At 37.0% G+C, this 20,445-nt stretch overlaps 1 protein-coding gene across 3 annotated transcripts in view; it reads left to right on the forward strand.

Annotated features, from left to right (window-relative positions):
* Positions 1 to 20,445, forward strand: part of Akt3 (v-akt murine thymoma viral oncogene homolog 3) — a 192,092-nt gene that overhangs the window by 124,022 nt on the left and 47,625 nt on the right. For 2 of the 3 annotated variants that reach the window (XR_001175120.1, XM_013017505.1), the window contains exons 5-8: positions 546 to 677; positions 4,534 to 4,599; positions 5,623 to 5,691; positions 17,318 to 17,440. Coding sequence is in view for 2 of the 3 variants with exons in the window: in XM_013017505.1 (XP_012872959.1) it covers positions 546 to 677; positions 4,534 to 4,599; positions 5,623 to 5,691; positions 17,318 to 17,440 (390 nt within the window). In the remaining variant the exon portion in view is untranslated. The remainder of the gene's footprint in view (positions 1 to 545; positions 678 to 4,533; positions 4,600 to 5,622; positions 5,692 to 17,317; positions 17,441 to 20,445) is intronic. The other variant, XM_013017506.1, reaches the window with a different exon arrangement.

A 20,445-nucleotide genomic window follows, 5' to 3' on the forward strand; every position in this document is an offset into this window, starting at 1 on the left:
AAAAAAATTTTTTTTCAGTAAGTGAAAAATTTCAAGGACTCAAGTTTTCATGGATTTAGTTGTTTTCTCAGAAGTTACAACTGCTATCTTTGTTATATTTCTTTTCACTGAGCTCCAGATGTTCTCAATATTTGTTAAAATATTTTTTTTCTTGGATGCCATCCTTATTTTGTTGGAGTTACTCTCAGGTATCTCCTTCAAAAGTGCTATCCCCTTAGGCATGCTTAGGAATGATGGGGGGATGTTCTTAAGTTCACTAAATCCATGAAAACTTGAGTCCTTGAAATTTTTCACTTACTGGAAATTTTGCATGTTGCGAAATTCTAGGTTCACAATGCTTTTGTCTAGTATTTGAGAACTATTTATTTTTAATATCCATGACTGCTGCTGAGACAGCCAGGAGCAGTCTTATTCTTTTTATTTGCAGTTACTTAGAAATTGGTAAAAAATATATATATTTTTTGAGTGGATGTTACACATATATTTATATATGATAAATTGTGTCAAATAATTTACTACAGACTTTTCTAATTTGTATTTTTCAGACAATGAATGATTTTGACTATTTGAAACTACTAGGTAAAGGCACTTTTGGGAAAGTAATTTTGGTTCGTGAGAAGGCAAGTGGCAAATATTATGCTATGAAGATTCTGAAGAAAGAGGTCATCATTGCAAAGGTAATAGGTTGCAAGAGTTGGGGACAAAGTTTTGTTTGCAGTATGAATGTGTCTTCAGGTCTTTGAGAGAATAAATTGTTTTTTCCTGTCAAGTTTCTAATAATTTGCTGTATCGGCACCAGGAAGTGAATGTACAGATACCTACAGTAAAGACTTTTCACCTACAGAAGGCACCGCCCAGTTCCTGAGTAGGAGACCACGCTGACCCCTAGCTAGTACCATCCCTTCCCCCTCTCACAGTCCAACTGATGTGAAGGCAAGCCCATCCCGTTAGCCCAGGGTAATGATTGAGAGTACGGTCACACTTCCTTGGCATCCACAGTCACAGCTGTGGTCTCAAGATCACTGCAGCAAGCAGAGAAAAAGACAGTAGAGGTGTTGTGAAAAAAGGGGCCTGACATCCTCTCCTGCCCCACTTGTCATGGCCTCTAGGAAAGCAGAGGGGTCATTCAAGCAGGAATCCTCTGGGGCCTCACAAAGTTAGGTCCATATTTGTGAAGACTTCTATGCCACCTTTCATCTTTATCTCCTATTTTAGACAACAAATGTTTCAATTTCCCATTCCAGATCTCTGTCCATCTATCCTTCTCATGAAAACATTATATGTTCATTCGATGAGATACCTCTTTACCATCTTTGGATACTGTGGTCTCTAAAGTATATTTTTTTGGTCTAATGACATGTGATTGGTAATTGATCGAGTACAGTATCTTTTATTTGTGCATGCACAAGCACGCACGTGTGCGCGTGCGCGTGTGTGTGTGTGTGTGTGTGTGTGTGTGCACATGCATGTGCACGTGCGCATACTTGCTGTCCCTAAGACTTGAGCTCAAAACCCCGGTGCTCTCCCTTAGCTTTTTCTGCGTTCTGCTCAAAGCTGGCACTCTACCTCTTAAGCCACTCATCCACTTCTAACTTTTTGCTGACTAATTAAGGGTAAGAGTATTATGGACTTTCCTGCCCTGGCTAGCTTTGAATTGCAATCCTCAGATTTAGATCCTCAGCTAGGATTACAAGCATGAGCCATCAGTGCCTGAGTGTTGCAGTTGTTTTGTGCTTTTGCATCTATTACCAGGTTATGTAAAATTCAATCCAGAGTGTCCATTCTTCCCTTTATACCTTATAATGGATAGTAGTCCAGTTTGTAGTGTTCTTGACAGCTATGTTGAGCTTGGGAGTCTGCTCCTGGGAAATGTTCTGTAGTTATTTGAAGGCCCTTTGCTCTTGCTGACAGAGGGGACAGTTTTATTGGCACTTTCATATATCAAGAGCACAAGAGGAGTATGTTAGTGGCATTTAATCTCTATTGCTGCAGCTCCCTCCACCCAGTCTTGAACCCAGGTAGCCATTCTATTTTAACTGGTCTTTTTATTCTGATGAGCATCAACTTGTCCTATTTTAATGGCCTAAAAATTCCCATTCTAAGCCGGGCGCTGGTGGCTCACCCCTGTAATCCTAGCTACTCAGGAGGCTGAGATCTGAGGATCGTGGTTCAAAGCCAGCCCGGGCAGGAGAGACCGTGAGACTCCTATCTCCAATAAACCAACAGAAAACCGGAAGTGGCGCTGTAGCTCAAGTGGTAGAGCGCTCGCCTTGAGCTGAAGAGCTGAGGGACAGCGCCCAGGCCCAGAGTTCAAGCCCCACGACCGACAAAAAAAAAAAAAAAAAAAAAATTCCCATTCTGATGGCCATATCACTGTGTCTCCTTAATACTCTTTCTTTGTCTAGTTTTCCGTTGCCCATCTGCCTTTCCATACAACCTGAAATGACCACCCATTTATCAATGTATAACCAAATGTTCTATTTTTGGTGTCATTCGGTTCTCCTATCACTGTGAAGAAACAGCATTCAGTTAAGCATCCTGAAATGGCTTGTGCTTACTTCTTCAGTCAGAAATGAACCCTCTCGGCAGATTGGTTCTTGTCTTTTTCAGAGCTTTACATTATCAGTCAGTGTGGTAGCTTTCCAAAGATGCTTTTGTAGATCATAGAATTGATGTTTCTTCATACACAAAGTCACTTATTGGTTGGTCAGTTGAGAGCTCAGAGGGTACTTCCTAGGAACACAGATTGTGATGATGGTCTATGGCGGCTTCTCATTGGTTTCATTATGGAAGGAATAAAAGAGGGAGTACCTGCTCCTGAGCATGATGAGAACCTCCTTGCATTTCTCCAGCAGAACATTCTTGTTAACTATTTCTATATTATGGAACTCTTGGGGATACATTTTCCTTCTTTCCTCATTTCCTTGACATTATTTAAGACATGCAAGTACTTCAGGTTTTAAGATTGTGATTTATCCTTTAGTCGTACAAGTTTCAGTTAATGCCTGGGAGCTAGCCCGTAATTGCCTGTCTGTACTTTTGTGTCTGGAAATTTTCTGGCTCAAGATTCTAGTCATTGCTTCTAGTTAGCATTCTTGAGCTTTTTGGTCTAACCTCTAATTTGTGTGAGTTGAAGGAACTTAATAAATGCTGGTAAAAAAAATTTTAAATATGGAACACCCCTCTGTATGTCACCTTGACAATAAAATTAAATTTTAAAAAATCAAGAAAAAAAATAAGGAATCTACAAAGATAAAAGAAAATTTTGTTTCTATCTTCTCTGAAAATAACATAGAATCCTTAAATACTAGAATCTTGAGCATTGGCTCCCCTCAAATCAAGAATGAGACAGAGGTGTTTACTTTCCCCACACCTTCCCTAGCCAGAGAAACAAGAGTAGGGAACAAAAGGGGTCCAAATGTCTTAAGAAAGAACTCAGGTAATCTCTATTTGCAGACAGTATAATTCATTACTTACAAGCCTAAAGATTTCACCAGAAAACCTCCTAGATGATGATAAGCACTTCAACGAGATAGAAGACTATAAGATTAACATACAAAAATTAATAGCTTTTTAATACATCAATAACGGAGAGGCTGATAGAAAAATCAGGAAGACAGTTCTGTTAACAATTGACTAGAGAAAAAAAAAAAAACCTAACCAAGGAGCTGAAAGAGCTGTACAGTGAAAACTATAAAACCTTGAAGAAAGAAACTGTAAAAAACACTATAAAATGGAAATACCTATGTTTGTGGATTTGTTAAATTAATGTTGTAAAAATAAACCATTGTACTGAAAGCAATCCAGAAATTTAATCCTTGTCAAAAATGTTATTTTTGCAGAAATGTAAAATTTTGTTCTAAAATGCATATCAAGCATAAAACACCCCAAATAATCAAGAGCAATCCTGAACAGGAAGGATAAAAGAAACAAATGCTTTTAGACATAATGTATACAGGTTTCAGTTACCTTCTGATAGATAGATTCATCAAGGTAGACCTGTGGTCAAACTGGAGAAAATTATTAAGCAGAGTAAAGGAATCTAGTTAAGTAACCTCGAAGCTGTTACTATTTATAAAATGTACAATTTAGAATTAAGTCTTCTGTATATAACCTGTGGTCCCTTTTTCAATAGCTGGTTTTCTTTTAAGTAGACTTAAAAGACGTATGCTCTTTACTGAATTACATCCTGTATATCCCCTGGAAGCATGGAAATACTAACTACTACATGCTAAAATACTGCCTGATAAGCCATTCCTTAAAAGGAAAATGGTACTATTTCATTTTCCCAGTGTATGATATTTTTGGTGTTTATTTTACATTATTATTAATATAGTTTGATCAAGTATGGGTGAGTTATATGTGTCCGGGTCTTCTGACATATTATTGTTTTGCTTTGTGTGGTGGTAATGGCTGTATACAATAATGGAAGCATGCCAGTGTATTTTGTACCTGAGTATAACTGCTGCTAAGTTCGGAAAAATGGTGAAAATGCCTACAGCATGTACTGATAGGTTGCTTTTTTCTCTTTAGGATGAAGTGGCACACACTCTAACTGAAAGCAGAGTATTAAAGAACACCAGGCATCCATTTTTAACCGTAAGTGCCTGGGGCCCCTGGTGATAGTCCTAACAGACTTTGTAAATAACATTTGTGTAGATGTGGGAAGCCCATAAATTGTTGGAATACAGGAGTTAAATTTATCATATCTATTAATTTATAATCACTCCTGTTACCCACTTGAAACTTTTTCCCTTCCCATGATTATCCTTGCCATTAAGAAATAATAAAGAGCAAATAGATGATGGTGGCATTTTAAAGAGTTCACTGGTACAATGGTAGACTTAAAACACCTTTGAAATATTAAATGTAAATTTTGTTTATTTTGCTTATTGGCTTCAGATAAATATTTAAATGATCAGGTAGCATTCTCTTCAGATTCATAAATCATAAATGAATTTTACCGATGTTCAATGTTGATAAGTCGCCATACTATTTCTTCCCTTGACAAAGTATAAGCTGTGTCTTAATGCATTATAAATGTGATACAAGAACAATTGTAAAGTTCCTCTATCTATGTTCCTGACTCCAGTGAAGTACATTCAGATTATGATTAACAGACAGACTTCCAGAAATCTTTTACTAAAAATTTAGAAATACTTGAAATGGAAACTTTCAAGGGTATCCTTAGATACCTGGATTTCCTGTGTTACTTTATTACATGTCGATTATCTGTTGTTGCATTGTTAGAAACTCCAACGTGTCAACAGGATCTGTTTTCCTGTGGAACTTGCACTGGAGTAATTTGCATGGATGAGAACTTTGATTACCAACAGTTTCAGAGAGATGGGGTAATGGATTGAGCGGTTTAATTTTACTTACAGTCTTAGTTTTCCCCCTGACAATACAAAATTTGCTTTATGTTTCTTATAAACTCTTCTGTAAGCCCACAGTAAGTGGACTGTGAAGGAACTTCATGTTCCTTAACTCCCGATGTTCCTTTCCGGTTTCTCATCAGTGTTGTCTCATCAGTTATGCTTACAGTTTTTAAATGTTCTCTTTTCATACTATTATAATGGTAAGAATATAGGATTATAACTTTTTTTTATTTTTCATTTCAAGTCCTTGAAATATTCCTTCCAGACAAAAGACCGTTTGTGTTTTGTGATGGAATATGTTAATGGGGGAGAGGTGAGTCAAAAGCAATCCGGCGTTTCATCCTAGTAACTTCTCATTATTTCAAACATTACTTAAAATACAAGTTGTACTAATTTACTACCCGATAGAGATTTGTGTAACTCTCTCTACTATTGTGTAGATGAGACCTTAATAATTTCTAATGAAGTATTATGAGTGCTTTTTGTAAGTACATTTATAGATTGGAAAAGATAATTACACTTTTCCTATATTTAAGCATTTTAAAAGTCTTCCCACAGTATGATTTTTGAAATTGTTATTAAATTTTGAAAACCAGAAATGTAAGATTTATTATGTTTTATAAAGTTTTTCATCAAGTGGGTTTCCTGTGAAACTTGTTTCTATGTTAGTAAGTTATTTTACCTATTTTAAACTAAGGAGAGCAATATTTCATAGGTAAATTGTGATGAAACTTTTTCTTCTGTGTAGTAGTTAAAGCATCATGATTAGACTTAAGAGATTTAAGAGATCTTACAGTTTTGAATAGAAATTCAGTCACTAGTAGCACTTTCTCTTCCCGATTTTTGAACAAACTTCTTCTTCTTCCCTATTTTTGAACAAAATTAATGTAAAGGCAAATGTAATTTATACTAACAATTAACTGGAAATATTTTATATTGTGAGCTTTCTGAAATAAATTTAGTTATTATATTGAGGTCTGTATGTATCTCATGGATATTGTCATTGGCCAAAATAAATATTGTTTGTGGACACTTTTTCCTGTAGATTTGTATGCTTGTATAGGAATTACTTTATTTGAAGACTTCATTCAGTAAATACATTTTGAATACCTATGCAGTGTGAGTTTATCTAAATGTTTTAAGACATTACCCTTGCCATGAAGGAATGTATAATTTTGTCTTAGGAGTACATTATAAATCAGAATGTCTAAAACCTAAGGACTGTTGAATTCACGAAAGGGAGTAAATTGTGAATGATCTAGCATTTAAGGTAGACTTTTTGAAATGTCAGCAGGTTTGATTTGAGATGCTTCCAGCAGAGAGGATGATGTGTCCCATTACAGATAGATGTGCCTAAGGCAGGAAAACCTTGAGCTGTAGAATAATAATAACCCAGACATGTAAAATGTGGTGCTTACAAGTCAGATATCTGAAAAAAAATAGGAAAAAGATGAATGTCTTAGAACTGTAGGATTGGCACATATTAACAGCTAGTTAATTGGATATGGATAGGAAATAAAGAGACATGAGATTTGCTTGAAATCTGAGAAAATTAACCAATACAGTGAAGTTATGAAGAACTTAAATTTTGGGGTAAGATTAATAACATTTTCAAAGGTTTTTCCTAAGGTTCTGAAGAAATATATGTATGGCAGTATCACAGAAATTAAGTAAGGGAAGCATCCCCAAGGAGGTTGTAGTTTACCTAGGGAGATAGAAGTTAAATTAAGGAAGTATCCAGAAGTCTCTGTCAATATCTTATCAGTATCTTGATTAAAAGGCACATATTTTTGTATTCAGCAGTTCCACTTCCAGGCATTTGTTTATAAACATATCATGATCCATAAATAAATATGTTCACTGCAACATTATATTACCTTAAATGAATGTTTAGTAAGAAGTCTTCTCAGGTAAATGGTGTTGAAGCCACGCAGTAGAATCTCAGTATCCATTAAATACAATGAGGCAGCCCACTCTGAACTAATACGAGTGAGCAAAGCAAGATGGGAAGTTTGAAGCATTGTGCTAAAAGACAGTAAGACCATGTTCATATATATATATGTTTGTGTGCATTATCTCTGTGATTATGCACTGGGTATTATGGCTTGCCTTTGGGTAGATAATCTGGGTGGCTGGACACAGGGTGGAAGGAAGACCTATTTTCCAATTAGGTATTTGTAGCTTTCATATTTTGTGCCATTTGCAGATATTATTTAATAACTTAAAATAGTCAGATAGGTATATGGTTGACCAAGGAGAAAATAATATAGAGAAAATGATTAATTCAGTCAGAAGCTTGAACAGCACGCTTCTAATGTCTTTCCAACTTTTTTATATGATCTCCTGTATTTACATATATGTATTACTTACCAGATTGTTTTATAGTAAGGATATCTTAGTATAATTTACAAATACCTACCTACTGGGTTGTGTACAAGATACTCTGGTAAATATTATGGGATGTACAAATCAGAGTTCAGCATAGATTTTTACCTCAGAGAGTCTATAGTCTATGAAGAAGATAAGATAACAATTATTGCTAAACGATGTGTATGACTAGTGTTAGATACACAAGTGAAAGGCCATGCATCTTCATAGGCAGGACCCCTGCATGATGGAAGGAGAGCTTTCTGGAGGGAACCAGCATACACGTAAACCTAGAAGACTTACAAATGCTTTAATTGATGATTGTTGAGAAAAATTATACAAAAGCAGATTGTCACACTAGCCAGATGCTTTTCTTTTGCATTAAAGAACATGTTTTACTTCTTTTGTTTGACATGTCTTAGGCCTTTTCTACTTTTTTTCTCCTGCCCTGCTTCCTAAATTTTTGTTTGGGAATAAACTATAGGTTAGGACCAAATTGTTTCAAATTTTGAAGCTGGAGAAAAGATTCTATATCTGACATGTAATAAGTGCAACGGTAATAGTTTCAGCACTGCCATGTCTGGAGGGAGGGAGAAACTATTGTAGTGAAAGTGACATCTTTATATTATGTCATGGTTTTTTAAAAATTCTTTTAGATGAACAGATGTACTTTGGGTTAGGTGTAGCTCGGTAAGGTTAATTTGCCCAACATCAGTGTGTGTTACCATAGTCATTGTCAGCCTGCTTTCTTCCCTCCCTTCCCTGCCTGTCCCCTTTTACTTTTTTTCTTTTGCCAGTAGCAGGGTTTGAACTCAGGGCCTGGAACTAGCTATTTGGCTGATGCTTGAGCCATGCCTCCAGCCCAGCATTTTTGTGCTGGCCCTGGGTTTGAAGTCAGGGCCTAGGCATTATCCCTTAACTTTTTTGCTCAAAGCTGGTAGTCTTGACACTTGATCCATGCTTCCACTTGCAGCTTTTGGATACACAATTAGAAATAAGAATCTAATGGGCTTTTCTACCTGGGCTAGCTTCAAACCTCAATCCTTAGATCTCAGTCTCTTGATTAGCTAGGATTATAGGTGTAATCCACCCGTGCTCAGTGTGTCTTTATGGTCACACTATTTTGTGTTTTAGGTTCACTTTAGCATTTTTTTTCTCCTCAGGAATGCTTCCTAGAAATGCAAAAACATCAATTGCTATAGAAAAACAAATATAATTGTAATTGTGTTCATGAATAAGGAGGAATGCTATGAACAATTCATACCAGCATTTGTACCCCACATATGACCTGTCCAGTAATTATCCATGTTGGCCCAAATGTCAGTATGTATTTTATAAGGTCATTGCTGCCTTGGTTTTTACTGGTGGCTGTGGCACAACAGAGCGCTTGGATCAATGTAGAAGGAAAAGAGAAATGGAAAAGAGAGGGTGCCAAGGAAGAGGAAACTTTGCAGTGTTGATTAAGGCTATGGAGCTGTCTCAGTTATATCAGTAAGAATGTGAAAGAGGCCATCACTGTGCAGAGGTAGGCAGGCGCCTCTCTTTTTCCCAGACACCCAGAAGAGCAGAGTGTGAATGAGGCATAAAGCCTTGCAGACACAACCAGGGAAGAAAAACCACGAGTCAGGGCCGCATTGGGCTAGTTCTCTACAGAGTCATTTAGGTTTTGTCCTGAAGGCAGAAGGGGCATCTTAGGAGAGTGTCTGTGAAAAAACATTTAGAAGGAATACTTAGTAGGAGTACAAGACTTAAACTGAAGAGGGAAAAGATGGGATCAGGGAAGATACTGGGAGGCCTAGACCTTAGGTTTTCAGTAATCTGATTATAAAAGCTGACCCTACAGTAATCTGACCCTACAAGAGCGGGGTCACCACTTGAAGGCAGTGTTAGTGAAAAGAAATCACATTAGGATGATATCTCAGTACATCCTAATGTGATATCCCACATTAGGATGATATCTAGTACTTGCTAGAATGTAAGGACTACATACAGAGAGAAATGCTGTATTATGTTTTTTGCTAGGTTATATTGGGTTATTCATAAGGGTAGGAAACATGCCCTGTGCCTGAAATCCTAGCTACTCAGGAAGCTGAGATCTGAGAATAGCGGTTCAAAGTCAGCATGGGCAGGAAAGTCTGTGAGACTCTTACCAACAGCTAACCACCAGAAAATCAGAAAAAGGGAGAGGTGGCATTGTTCAAAGGGGTAGAGTGCTAGCCTTGAGCGCAAAAGCTCAAGGACAGTGCCCAGGCCCTGAGTTCAAGCCTCACAACTGACCCCCCCCAAAAAAAAGATAGGAAACATGAGAAGAGAAATGAAATATGGCAGAGTTCACAGGGTTCACTCAGAGGTACAGTAGGCATCACCAGCAATGCTAAAACCAAGAAGGTAAAAAATAGTAAGGGTTGGAAAAGTATGTAATGCCTAAGTATCCATGGTTTCTCAGCCTCAGTACTCAAAGAAGAGCGGCCTCAGGAAGATATAGGGCAGAAGGAACTAGGCAGGAGATGCCTTAGAAGTTTAGGGGAGTAATATCGTGTAAGGTAACAATGGGGGTATGTTCATTGCATGGTGCTGCTGGTTCCTTTTTTTAAGTTGGTGCAAGGTATGTTCCTTGGATAAAGTACAGAATATACAAGATTGGTAGGCAACAGTCAGGAAAGTAAGTTCAGTGCAACGTGGTGGGCAGTAAATCAGCATCTGTAGAATTAACCATAGAATACTTCACTCACACTGCTGCTGACATGTTTATGCCACTGTTTTAATAGCTTAGGTGTTACTGATTTACATCAGAAACAAAAAATGCCCTGGGTTGAAACTGAAAACTGGTGATATTCCCTTTGGTTTAGGAAGTCCCTAGTTAAAACTCACCCCCAAATTTTTTTCACACCTATATTTCTTTCAAGCCTGTAAATTGTATTTCCATGATCTCTCACCTGTTTGAAATGTTCTGGAAGTTAAGAGATTCATTAGGAATGAAGGAAAACTACCATGTAGACATGTTGTGTGTCTGACTAATTTTTCACATTCTTACATTCTTTATATTCATTATTACTACTATCTATCCTTAGCTCTTTGCATAGTCTAGCTTGGTCTCGTTGATAAAAATTCAGATTTTTACATATGAATTTCAGTTTCATGTCATTCCTGAAATCCTCTCTTATTCAGATTTCTTATTATTTGGCTGGCATCTTGTCTTCTATGAACCAAAATCATCTCATTTTAAATTCACATAAGACAGAAGTGCCGGCAGTCAGCATTTGAGTTTCACTTACTAATTTATAGAGGTGTGATTTGGGTGATTTTTACATTAAAAATACTTCATTTCATATTCATAGTGATGCTTTTTAAAATTTTACTAAATTTATAGGCATGTAAATATCTTTATTGTCAGGAGTTATTAACTTTTATGTAGGTTATATCAAACTTCTATTGCTTTCACCCCAATCTTTTTCAAAAACTCCCTCGCCAAGAAAGATAGATTATAATATTCACATTGGCATCTAAAGTTCAAGCCAAAATAAGTTAAAATTTTATTTTACATGCCATATTTACTTTATGATTGTGTAATATTTCTAGGCCAGTTCCTAAAATGAATCATGAAACCAAGATCTCATTGCAATTAAAGTCAGCATGAGAAGACTCAACCTGCCTCCATGTGGAAGGTGTTTTCAAATGTATTTTTAGATGAGTTTTCTGGAACTGGACTCATCAGCCACTTTTTTCATGATTACTTTACCTCTTATGTGGTTATGGCATAGAACAGTAACTTATTAATAGTTAGACTTCTCAAATGGAGGGTATTTTACCTCAGAGTAAGCATTTCAAGAAGATAAAAAGAGGAAGACCAACACATATATAATTGGAGACTCTGAAGACAATGACACCAAAAAATAATTTTTAAAACTGTACTCCAGAGCCACATTGTATAGCCGTTTGTGTTCCACATTAAAAAAAAATGACCATAATTCATCAACATTACATTTTGGAGACGTCTCATGGACTTTGTGCCCAGACTGACTTTGGACGGCATTCCTCTGGGTCTCAGCCTCCTAAGTAGCTAGGATTATAGGCATGAGCCACTGGTAACCCCAGTTCTTTGTCTTCGGTATTTTCTTGATGCCAAATTGTCAGAGTTTATATATTTAGGTATAAATACTTTTAACATAGTTTTATTATCTTTAAGTAGTTGTACAGATGAGTTGCCATTCACCAAAGCAGTTTATGAATACAACGCATCTTGATCAGTGTCACCCCTTTCCTCGTTCTCACCCACCCTTCCCTACCCACCCCTTCTCTCACTTGTCTTAATTTTGTGGGATATACATTGTACTTGTTACTGCACTCCCCCCCCACACCCCTTCTCTTCATCCACTTTCCTCTTCTTGACCCTACCCTAGCCCTGTCAAGTTCTCATTTACTGGTGTTTGTTTTGTTGGACTATGATTTTTGTCTTTCTAAGAAATTACACTGTTTTGAGTTTCCCCTAAAAATTACAAAATCAATTGAAGTATCAGTACTTTCCATAGCATGTTTTTCAATTGTTTTTTCCTGTTTTACAGTTTTCTTTTTTATTTCATGATGAACTTTGTGCATGATTTTAAGCACAATTTAATGCCAACTCCAACTTTATGCATCATTTCCCATAATTCATCAATTTTGAATACAAAGTTCAGTGAATTTGGACCAATATATGTAGTAGTTTCGTATCACCAGTCATCGCAGAGAGCATTGTTGGGAAAGATGATGGGCTCCATGTAGCTAATTTTGCAGTGAAGGCCTTTGTACCATTATCTGCAAGTTTGCTGTTAGCTATAAGTTTGTCATCAATGCTCTTTATGAAGTTGAAGAAGCTCCTTTCATTCCTAGTTTGTGGACTTACATTTAGAGACATAGAAGCTGTTAAATTTTGTCAAAGGACTTCCTTATGTATCTGTCGTGATAGTTTTTTTTTATCATTTCTAATACCTTGAATTTCATTGTTTGATTTTTGAATGTTAAACAAATTACTCATTTCTTGATAAACTCTATTTAGTTATAAGACATTATCCTTTCAATATATTTTTGGATTCCAACTAAAATATTATTGGGAATTGTAAGTCTGGTAATCATTACAAATATCATTCTATGAGTATCTTTCCCTGACACCTTGTCCAGAGTAAAGTCTGTGAGTTTGGATTTGTGTTAATACTGACTTCTTAACATGAGCAGAAGCACCACTTCTACTACTTTCTGGCATACTTCATTCATAGAGAGGAAGAGGGAGGGAAAAAGGGAGGAGGGAGAGGGAGAGTGTGTGGGGTCTCTGGCTGCAGGAATCCAGGCGAGGCAAGTGCTTTTCCACTGAATTACCCTCTACCAGCAGCCAAATTTTGTTAGTAAGGATTGTCTTTGTGGGAAGGTTTTTAACAATAAATTGAAATGTAAAAATATGTACATATACAGAGCCATGTACTTTATCTTCTTCTGGAGTTAGTTTTGGTCATTTGTCCATTTCATTGAGATTTTTTTCAACTTGCAAATGTGTTTGTGAATAAGGTCTGTCATTTTGATAATGTTTGTAGGCGATACAGATACCTTTTACTTTGTTTCTAATATTGAGTTTGACCCACCTGAAGTTTAGGCATCTTTATTGACATTATCAAAGATCCAGAGTTAAATTTCATAGATTTTTTTTCTTTGTCAATTTTGAATTGCCTGGTTCATTGGTTCTTGCTTAGTTTTCTTGTTTATTATTTATTACTTGTTTGTTTTATTTATTTTTCCTTTCCTTCTAATTACTTTGAGTTCTATTGGTTTTTTGTCTCCTTTTTCTTTCCTACCTTTAAACAAAACTAGTGTTGAACTCACGGCCTTGTACCTGCCTAGCATCCCACTCAGCCACACCCCAGCACTTGTTGGCTTTAGATAGGTTCTAGTACTTTTGCCACAAACCATGATCCTCCTACCTAGGTCTCCATCATAACTGGGATCACAAGTTTCAGCCACTATGCACAGATTATTTTGAAAAATGGTCTCGCCAGCTTATTGCCTGGTGCCTTAAATAGCCATCCTTCTGTCGCTGCGTCCCAAGTAGAGAGAGTAACCGGTAGGAGCCACTGTTCAGCCTTTTGGTAGGATGCCATGTCTAAGAATCTTACCTAGGGCCTCATACATATAAGTGATTCTTAGTTGCTTTTTTTTTTTTTTTTAGTTAGGAGTAAAACTTGATTACAAACAGGTTTTGTTGTGATATTTCTATACATATATACATATATATATAAATGTACTTTGATTAAATTTATACTTCTGTTAATCTTTTATATTTGACCTCCCTCCTTCCTTCAACCTTCTTAAAATAATTGTCATGGGGTTTAGTTATGCTACTTCACATATTATATATGTATATAGTTAATATGTCTGTGTCAGTATTCACCTCTGTCATCCTCTCTTTTCCCTTCTCTCCTCTCACTGTCCCACTCTCCCTCACCTCCCCCCTAAGAAAACTATTCTACAATAATGCCATATTAATTTTTTTACATCTAGAGACAGCATATGAGGGGAAATGTGTAACATTTAATATGCTAATCTCACACAACATAATGATCTCTGATTGAAAGTATTTTCCTGCAACTGACATGATTTTATTCTTCTATATGGCTGAATTACTACTATGTGTATGTATGTATATGTGTATATGTATATAAATATGTATGTGTATATATATACATTTTCCTTTATCTAGTCATTGGCTAATAGGCCCTAAATATTGATTCCATATTTTGGCTAGTGTGCATAATGCTCTTATAAGCATGGGTATAGGCCAGGTGCCAGTGATTCCTTCTTAGAATCCTAGCTACTCAGGAAGCTGAGATATGAGATTTATAGTTTGAACCAGCCAGAGCAGGAAAGTTTGTGAGACTCTCATCTCCAGTTAACCATCAAAAAGCCAAAAGTGGATTTGTGGCTCAAGTAGTAGAGTGCTAGCCTTGAGCAGAAAAAGCTCAGAGACGGCACCTGGTCCTGAGTTCAAGCCCCAGGATTAGCACCAAAAAAGAAAAAAGAAGAGTTCCATAAAGTAGCAAGAGTAGACATGAAATGTTAGTGAATTGAGAGCATGTAGAATTTTTCCCCATAAGTTGAGATTTTAGCTGATACTTTTATAGAAATTGGCTGGAAGACAAATTGAAGATACATAATCTAAATAAAGACCTAGAATCGTGAATATATTATACTAGTTTGGGGAGAATCTATATTTCCTTTCTAAAGTAGAAGAGCAGTGCTTAGAGTGACCTTCTTTTAAGAAAATTTAGACACTTAGTCACTGTCTTTATCCCTTTAGAAAAACACTATAACTCTGGGCAGCCACAGGGCTTCCTTCATCAAAGCCAGTGATGTAAAGTATGGGAGAAGTTGTTCACAACAGCTTATTGATAACCCATGTTCCTTTTTACTCTGTGCCCTTGTATGGATGCCAATGCATTAAATATAATTATTGTCACTGAATAATTGTATAAATTGGTTTGATTTTTGGCATTCCACAGTTTGATCATTTGTAAGACACAACATTCTGCAGTCAAAATGCATTTTTAGTACATAATGTATCATAATTTTAGTTATTAGCCTTCTTTCGTGGCAATGCAGACTCAAGCACCCCAGATTGTTAAAATATGGCATTTGGGGAACACTAGGTAGCAAGTATTAAAATTGAGAGAATTTTGTCATATTTTAATTCTAATATGACAAAATTCTCTCAATTTTAATACTTTTTTGACAATAATATTCTTCTTTTTACTGGGGCTAGTAGATAATATTTTAAAGTTTGTCTTAAAACAATAATAGCTAGGTACAGTGGCGCATACCTATAATCCTAGCCACTCAGAACCAGGGATTGGAAGGATCTTGCTCAATGTTACAAGACCCCATCTTAATCAGTAGCTAGGTGGTGGTATGCACTTGTCATATCTGCTACATGGATGGTTGAGATTGGAAGGATTAATGTACTAAAGTGGCCATCTGGGGGGGGGGAATAAGACCCTATCTCTAAAATAACCAGAGTAAACAGGCCTAGAGCCAAGGCTTAAGCAATGGGAGTATCTGCCTAGCTGATGCAAAGCCCTGAGTGCAGTCCTTAAGACCAAGTAAGGAAAGCAATAATAGATTAATGAGCAGTGGGACAAGGGAGGTAAGAAACTGTAGTGAACTGTTTTATGTTACTTCAGATGATAACTTGTTGTGTAAACAAAATTGTTAACAGCCTTATAGAGACATTAAGTCAGTGATCCATGTGAAGGTGTTGTGAATTTCTGAACATCTAACATATATTTATTGCCTCATTTTTCTCCAGTCATAGACATGTGTTGAGTACCTCCATGGCAGCTAGCAGTGTACTCAGCACTGTGACACTTCTTCCTTGTTCTTGGCAGATTTCTTAATACACTGAAACAGAGCAAGGATTGATAGTGTATAATCCTGAATTCTAGAATTCCTAGTTGTGCTCCTTCTCTATTATGTTGTCAGACTGAAGGGTGAGCTGTGGTTTGGGGTTTTCTTCCCTGCGGTGTCTGCCGCATGCTAGGGAAGAAGACTCCTCATATCCCCAGTCAAGAGAAGAGATCTGTGCATGTAGAAGTTAAGAGATGAGATCTATACTTCCTTTTGGCTCCCTCCCTCCCTCCCTCCCTCCCTTCCTCCCTTCCTTCTTTCCTTCTTTCGTTTCCAAGTGAATAGTGGATAATTAAAGAATAATTTTAAATGATGATATGAAAAAAATGATATAGATAAATATTATTGAAAATATAATGAATATATATTGAGGATCATGGCAGGAATAACAGAAGCCTCTCAGTTTATATTGGACATTATTGAAATAGATTTAAAACACCAGAGACAAAGTTTCTCACTGTGGAAGGTGTAGCCTCAAACATTGAAACTGTTTCTAGAGACATAGTGATCAACTTGTAAACTATAAGTTCATATAAACTGGTTGGAGGAAATCACTGACGTTTCTTAAAAACCAATCTAAATAATTAAGTACAGTTCTCTATTGGTTAACAATGGGCATAGGCATATGTGTAATGTTTATTTGTTGCTTTTATTTTTTACTTTTATTATCTTTAAGTATTTGTTCAAAGAGGTTACCATTCAACAAATCAGTTTAAAAATAATTCTTTCCCATCCCTCTCAAACCAACTCCTCCCCTATGCATTGAATTTTGGGATTGTGCTCTTCCCTATTCCTTCCTTCTGTGTGAGTAGCTGTTCCTTGAGTGAGTGAAGCAGCAGGGTAGTGAGAGGAAGTGCAGTCTAATGGTGCATGGTTTTCTCCTCTGGTAACTGAAGGTTAAATGGGTAGCAAGCAGAATGCCTTAAACAAGATTGGTATATTGATTAAAACGCTGATTTAACAGCTCTTGGTTTCCCTTTGGAAACCTGGGAAAGATAAGCCAGCTGCTGTCTAAGAGTACCGAGTGTCCACGGAGAGTACACTATCTATCATCACAATATGGCAGTGAGAAGTGTTTTATGTTTGTGTTAATTTCCCCCACTAAATCAGTAATTATTACAATCCTGTCCCTGCTGTTTACCCTGCAGCTGTTTTTCCATTTGTCGAGAGAGCGAGTGTTCTCTGAGGACCGCACACGTTTCTATGGTGCAGAAATTGTCTCTGCCTTGGACTATCTACATTCTGGAAAGATTGTGTACCGCGATCTCAAGGTAAAAAAAAAAAAGTAATCAAAATTTGTTGTCTGTAGAGACCATAGGGACAAACAAAGTAATTAAAAAGTTACACAATTTTGAGAAAAGCAGATTTAGTTCAGAAAAAAAAAACACTTTTTTTAGGAATGTCCTGCTACTTTTGACAGGAAATTTCATTCTCTAACATGCATGTGGTTCCTGTGTGTTTGAATTTTTTGGTATGCAAAATAATTTCTGCTTTACTATTCTGATTGACTGATCTACCAATAATAGTTTCATTTTTCTGTACGTGTTATAAAAAATTTTGAATATCTGCCGGGTGCTGGTGGCTCATGCCTGTAATCCTAGCTGTTCAGGCAGCTGAGTTCTGAGGATCATGGTTCAAAGCCAGCCCGGGGAGGAAAAGTCCGTAAGACTCTTATCTCCAACAAACCACTCAGAAAACCAGAAGTGGCGCAATGGCTCAAGTGGTAGAGCGCTAGCCTTGAGGAACAGCGCCCAGGCCCAAAGTTCAAGTCCTGCAACAAACAAAAAAAATTTTTTTGGAACATCTGAATAAAAGTCAAATAACTTTGCAAGTGACATACTAAAACAAGTTTCATTATATTCTGTCATCTTGTAGTGTTTATAAAGACGCTTTTACAATAAATAAGACAGAAGGAAAACATTCATCTTGCTTAGAGTTACAACTTTTTGGTAGGTTTTGATACCTGATGCATTTTAATAAAGGATATTATTTGTTAAGCTTTTTATTCACAAAAGCATAGTCTGTGTTTTATTGATAAGAGCTTTGACCTCTCTTAAGTTTTAGTAGGATGAGAATCCAAGGACAGCTCAGATTGAGCAGGCATTCTGTGAAGGTGAGATAATAAATACTTCCATCTTTCCTGCGCATGAAGTCTTTGTTGCAGCGATTCAGTTCTGTTTATGGACAATCCCATACATTATGGAACTGAGCATGTTTGCTGTGTCCTGATAAGATGTTATTGACAAAACAGGCAGTAGTCTAGATTTGGTCTACATACCATAGTTTACAGATCCCTGGAACAGAACGTGTAAGCTAGTAATAATTCCCTTCACTCTTATAAATGAGGTTGCCTATATTAAGAAAATTTGTACTGTGGTGTGTTTTGAACCAATTCTAAATGTTCTAGTCTTACTACCTTAAAACTCAATCTTAGGAGTGGGATAATAGCCTCATGATAATTGGCTTGCATAGCAAACATAAGGCTCTGAGTTCTATCCCCAGCAGTAGGTGGTGGAAAAGAACTATAAGTCAAATATAGTGACACATGCCTGTAATTCAGGCTACTTAGGATGCTGAAGCAGGATCATTACTTGAGGACAACCTGGGAAACTTAGTAAGACCCGCCCCTAGATAAAATAGACCAGGGATGTCATTCAGTGATAGAGCACTTGCTTAGAATATGTGATTCCCTGCGTTCAGTCCCCACTATAGGATGAAAATGTTGGTAGTGTAGTAATCTAGTTCAATTCAAGGTAGGCACCAGCGGCTCGTGCCTGTGATCCTAACTCCTCAGGGAGCTAAGATCTAAGGATTGCAGTTCAAAGCTAGCCCAAAGAAGGAAAAGTTGTGAAACTTTTATTTCCAATTAACCACCAAAAGCCAGAAGTGGAGCTGTGGCTCAAGCAGTAGAGTGCTGGCTTGGAGCATAAAACCTCAGGGACAATGCTCAGGCCCAGAGTTCAAGCCCCGAGACTGGCTTTGAAAAAATAGTTAAATGCAGAATTGCTTTACTGATTAAGTACCAGTTTATGTAAGCTGCAATTTGACTTAGAGAAATAGAAGTCACCTATGCCAGTGCCAGTGGATCACACCTTGAAACCTAAGTACTCAGGAGGATGATACCTGGAGAATTGAAGTTTAAAGCCAGCCTTGGCAGAAAAGTCTGGGACTCCATCTCCCACTAACCAGTCAAAAGCTAGACTGGAGACCTGGCTCAAGTTGTAAAGCCCCAGCTGAGTAAGCATGAGGCCCTGAGTCCAGACACTAGTGCCAAAAAAAAGATAAATAGACATCTGAGATTTTTTAATAGAATTTTATTTGTGAAATGAAGTATGTACCTTAAGAAATCAGAATTCTATTCTTTAAAACTATCTCTGGGGGCTGGGAAGTTGGCTCAGAATGCTTGCCTTGCCTGCATGAAGCCCTGGGTTCGATTCCTCAGTATCACATAAGCAGAGAAGTGGCGCTGTGGCTCAAGTGGTAAAGAGCTAGCCTTGAGCTGAAGAGCTGAGGGACAGCGCCCAGGCCCAGAGTTCAGGCCCCACAACCAGGCAAAAAAAAAAAAAAAATTGACTCTTAATTTATATTATGTAAGAATTTCTCTAGATTAAAATGTTCCTACTATGCTCCTTTATGCTATGAGTATCTCTCTTGTAAAATATAATTTTGTATAGTGACAAGTAAAATATTGAATGTAGTTGTATAATAAATTAATTATTAAACTTTTACCCAGGTGTGGTAGGACATAGCTATAATCCCATTGTGAGTTTTAGGCCAGCTTGGGCAAAATAGTGAGTTTGAGTTGAGATCAGGATATATAGCAAGACCTTCTGTCAAAAAAAAAAAAATAGACAGAAAAGTAACAGAGACTCTTAAGATACTGTATTTAGGAAAAATGAACTGTAATGCAACTAAAAAAAAGTTCATTAAGCCAGGCACCGGCAGCTCATGCCTATAATCCTAGCTACTCAGGAGGCTAAGATCTGAGAATCGAGGTTCAAAGCCAGGGCAGGAAAGTCCTTGAGACTTCTTATCTCCAATAAACCACTCAGAAAACCAGAAGTGGCGCTGTGGCTCAAGTAGTAGAGTGCTTGCTTTGAGCTGAAAAGCTGAGGGACAGCGCCCAGGCCCAGAGTTCAAGCCCCATGACCTACCAAAAAAAAAAAAAAAAAGAAAAGGTCCATTAGAAGATACTGATTTAAAGAAATTAGCTTTATAACATGGCAGAATATTTGTTAACTCCCAAAATATATTTTTCCTTCCTGAGTCTCCTTTT

This window comes from Dipodomys ordii, unplaced genomic scaffold (assembly GCF_000151885.1).
Source record: "Dipodomys ordii isolate 6190 unplaced genomic scaffold, Dord_2.0 Scaffold35, whole genome shotgun sequence".
Taxonomy (NCBI): Eukaryota; Metazoa; Chordata; class Mammalia; order Rodentia; family Heteromyidae; genus Dipodomys; species Dipodomys ordii.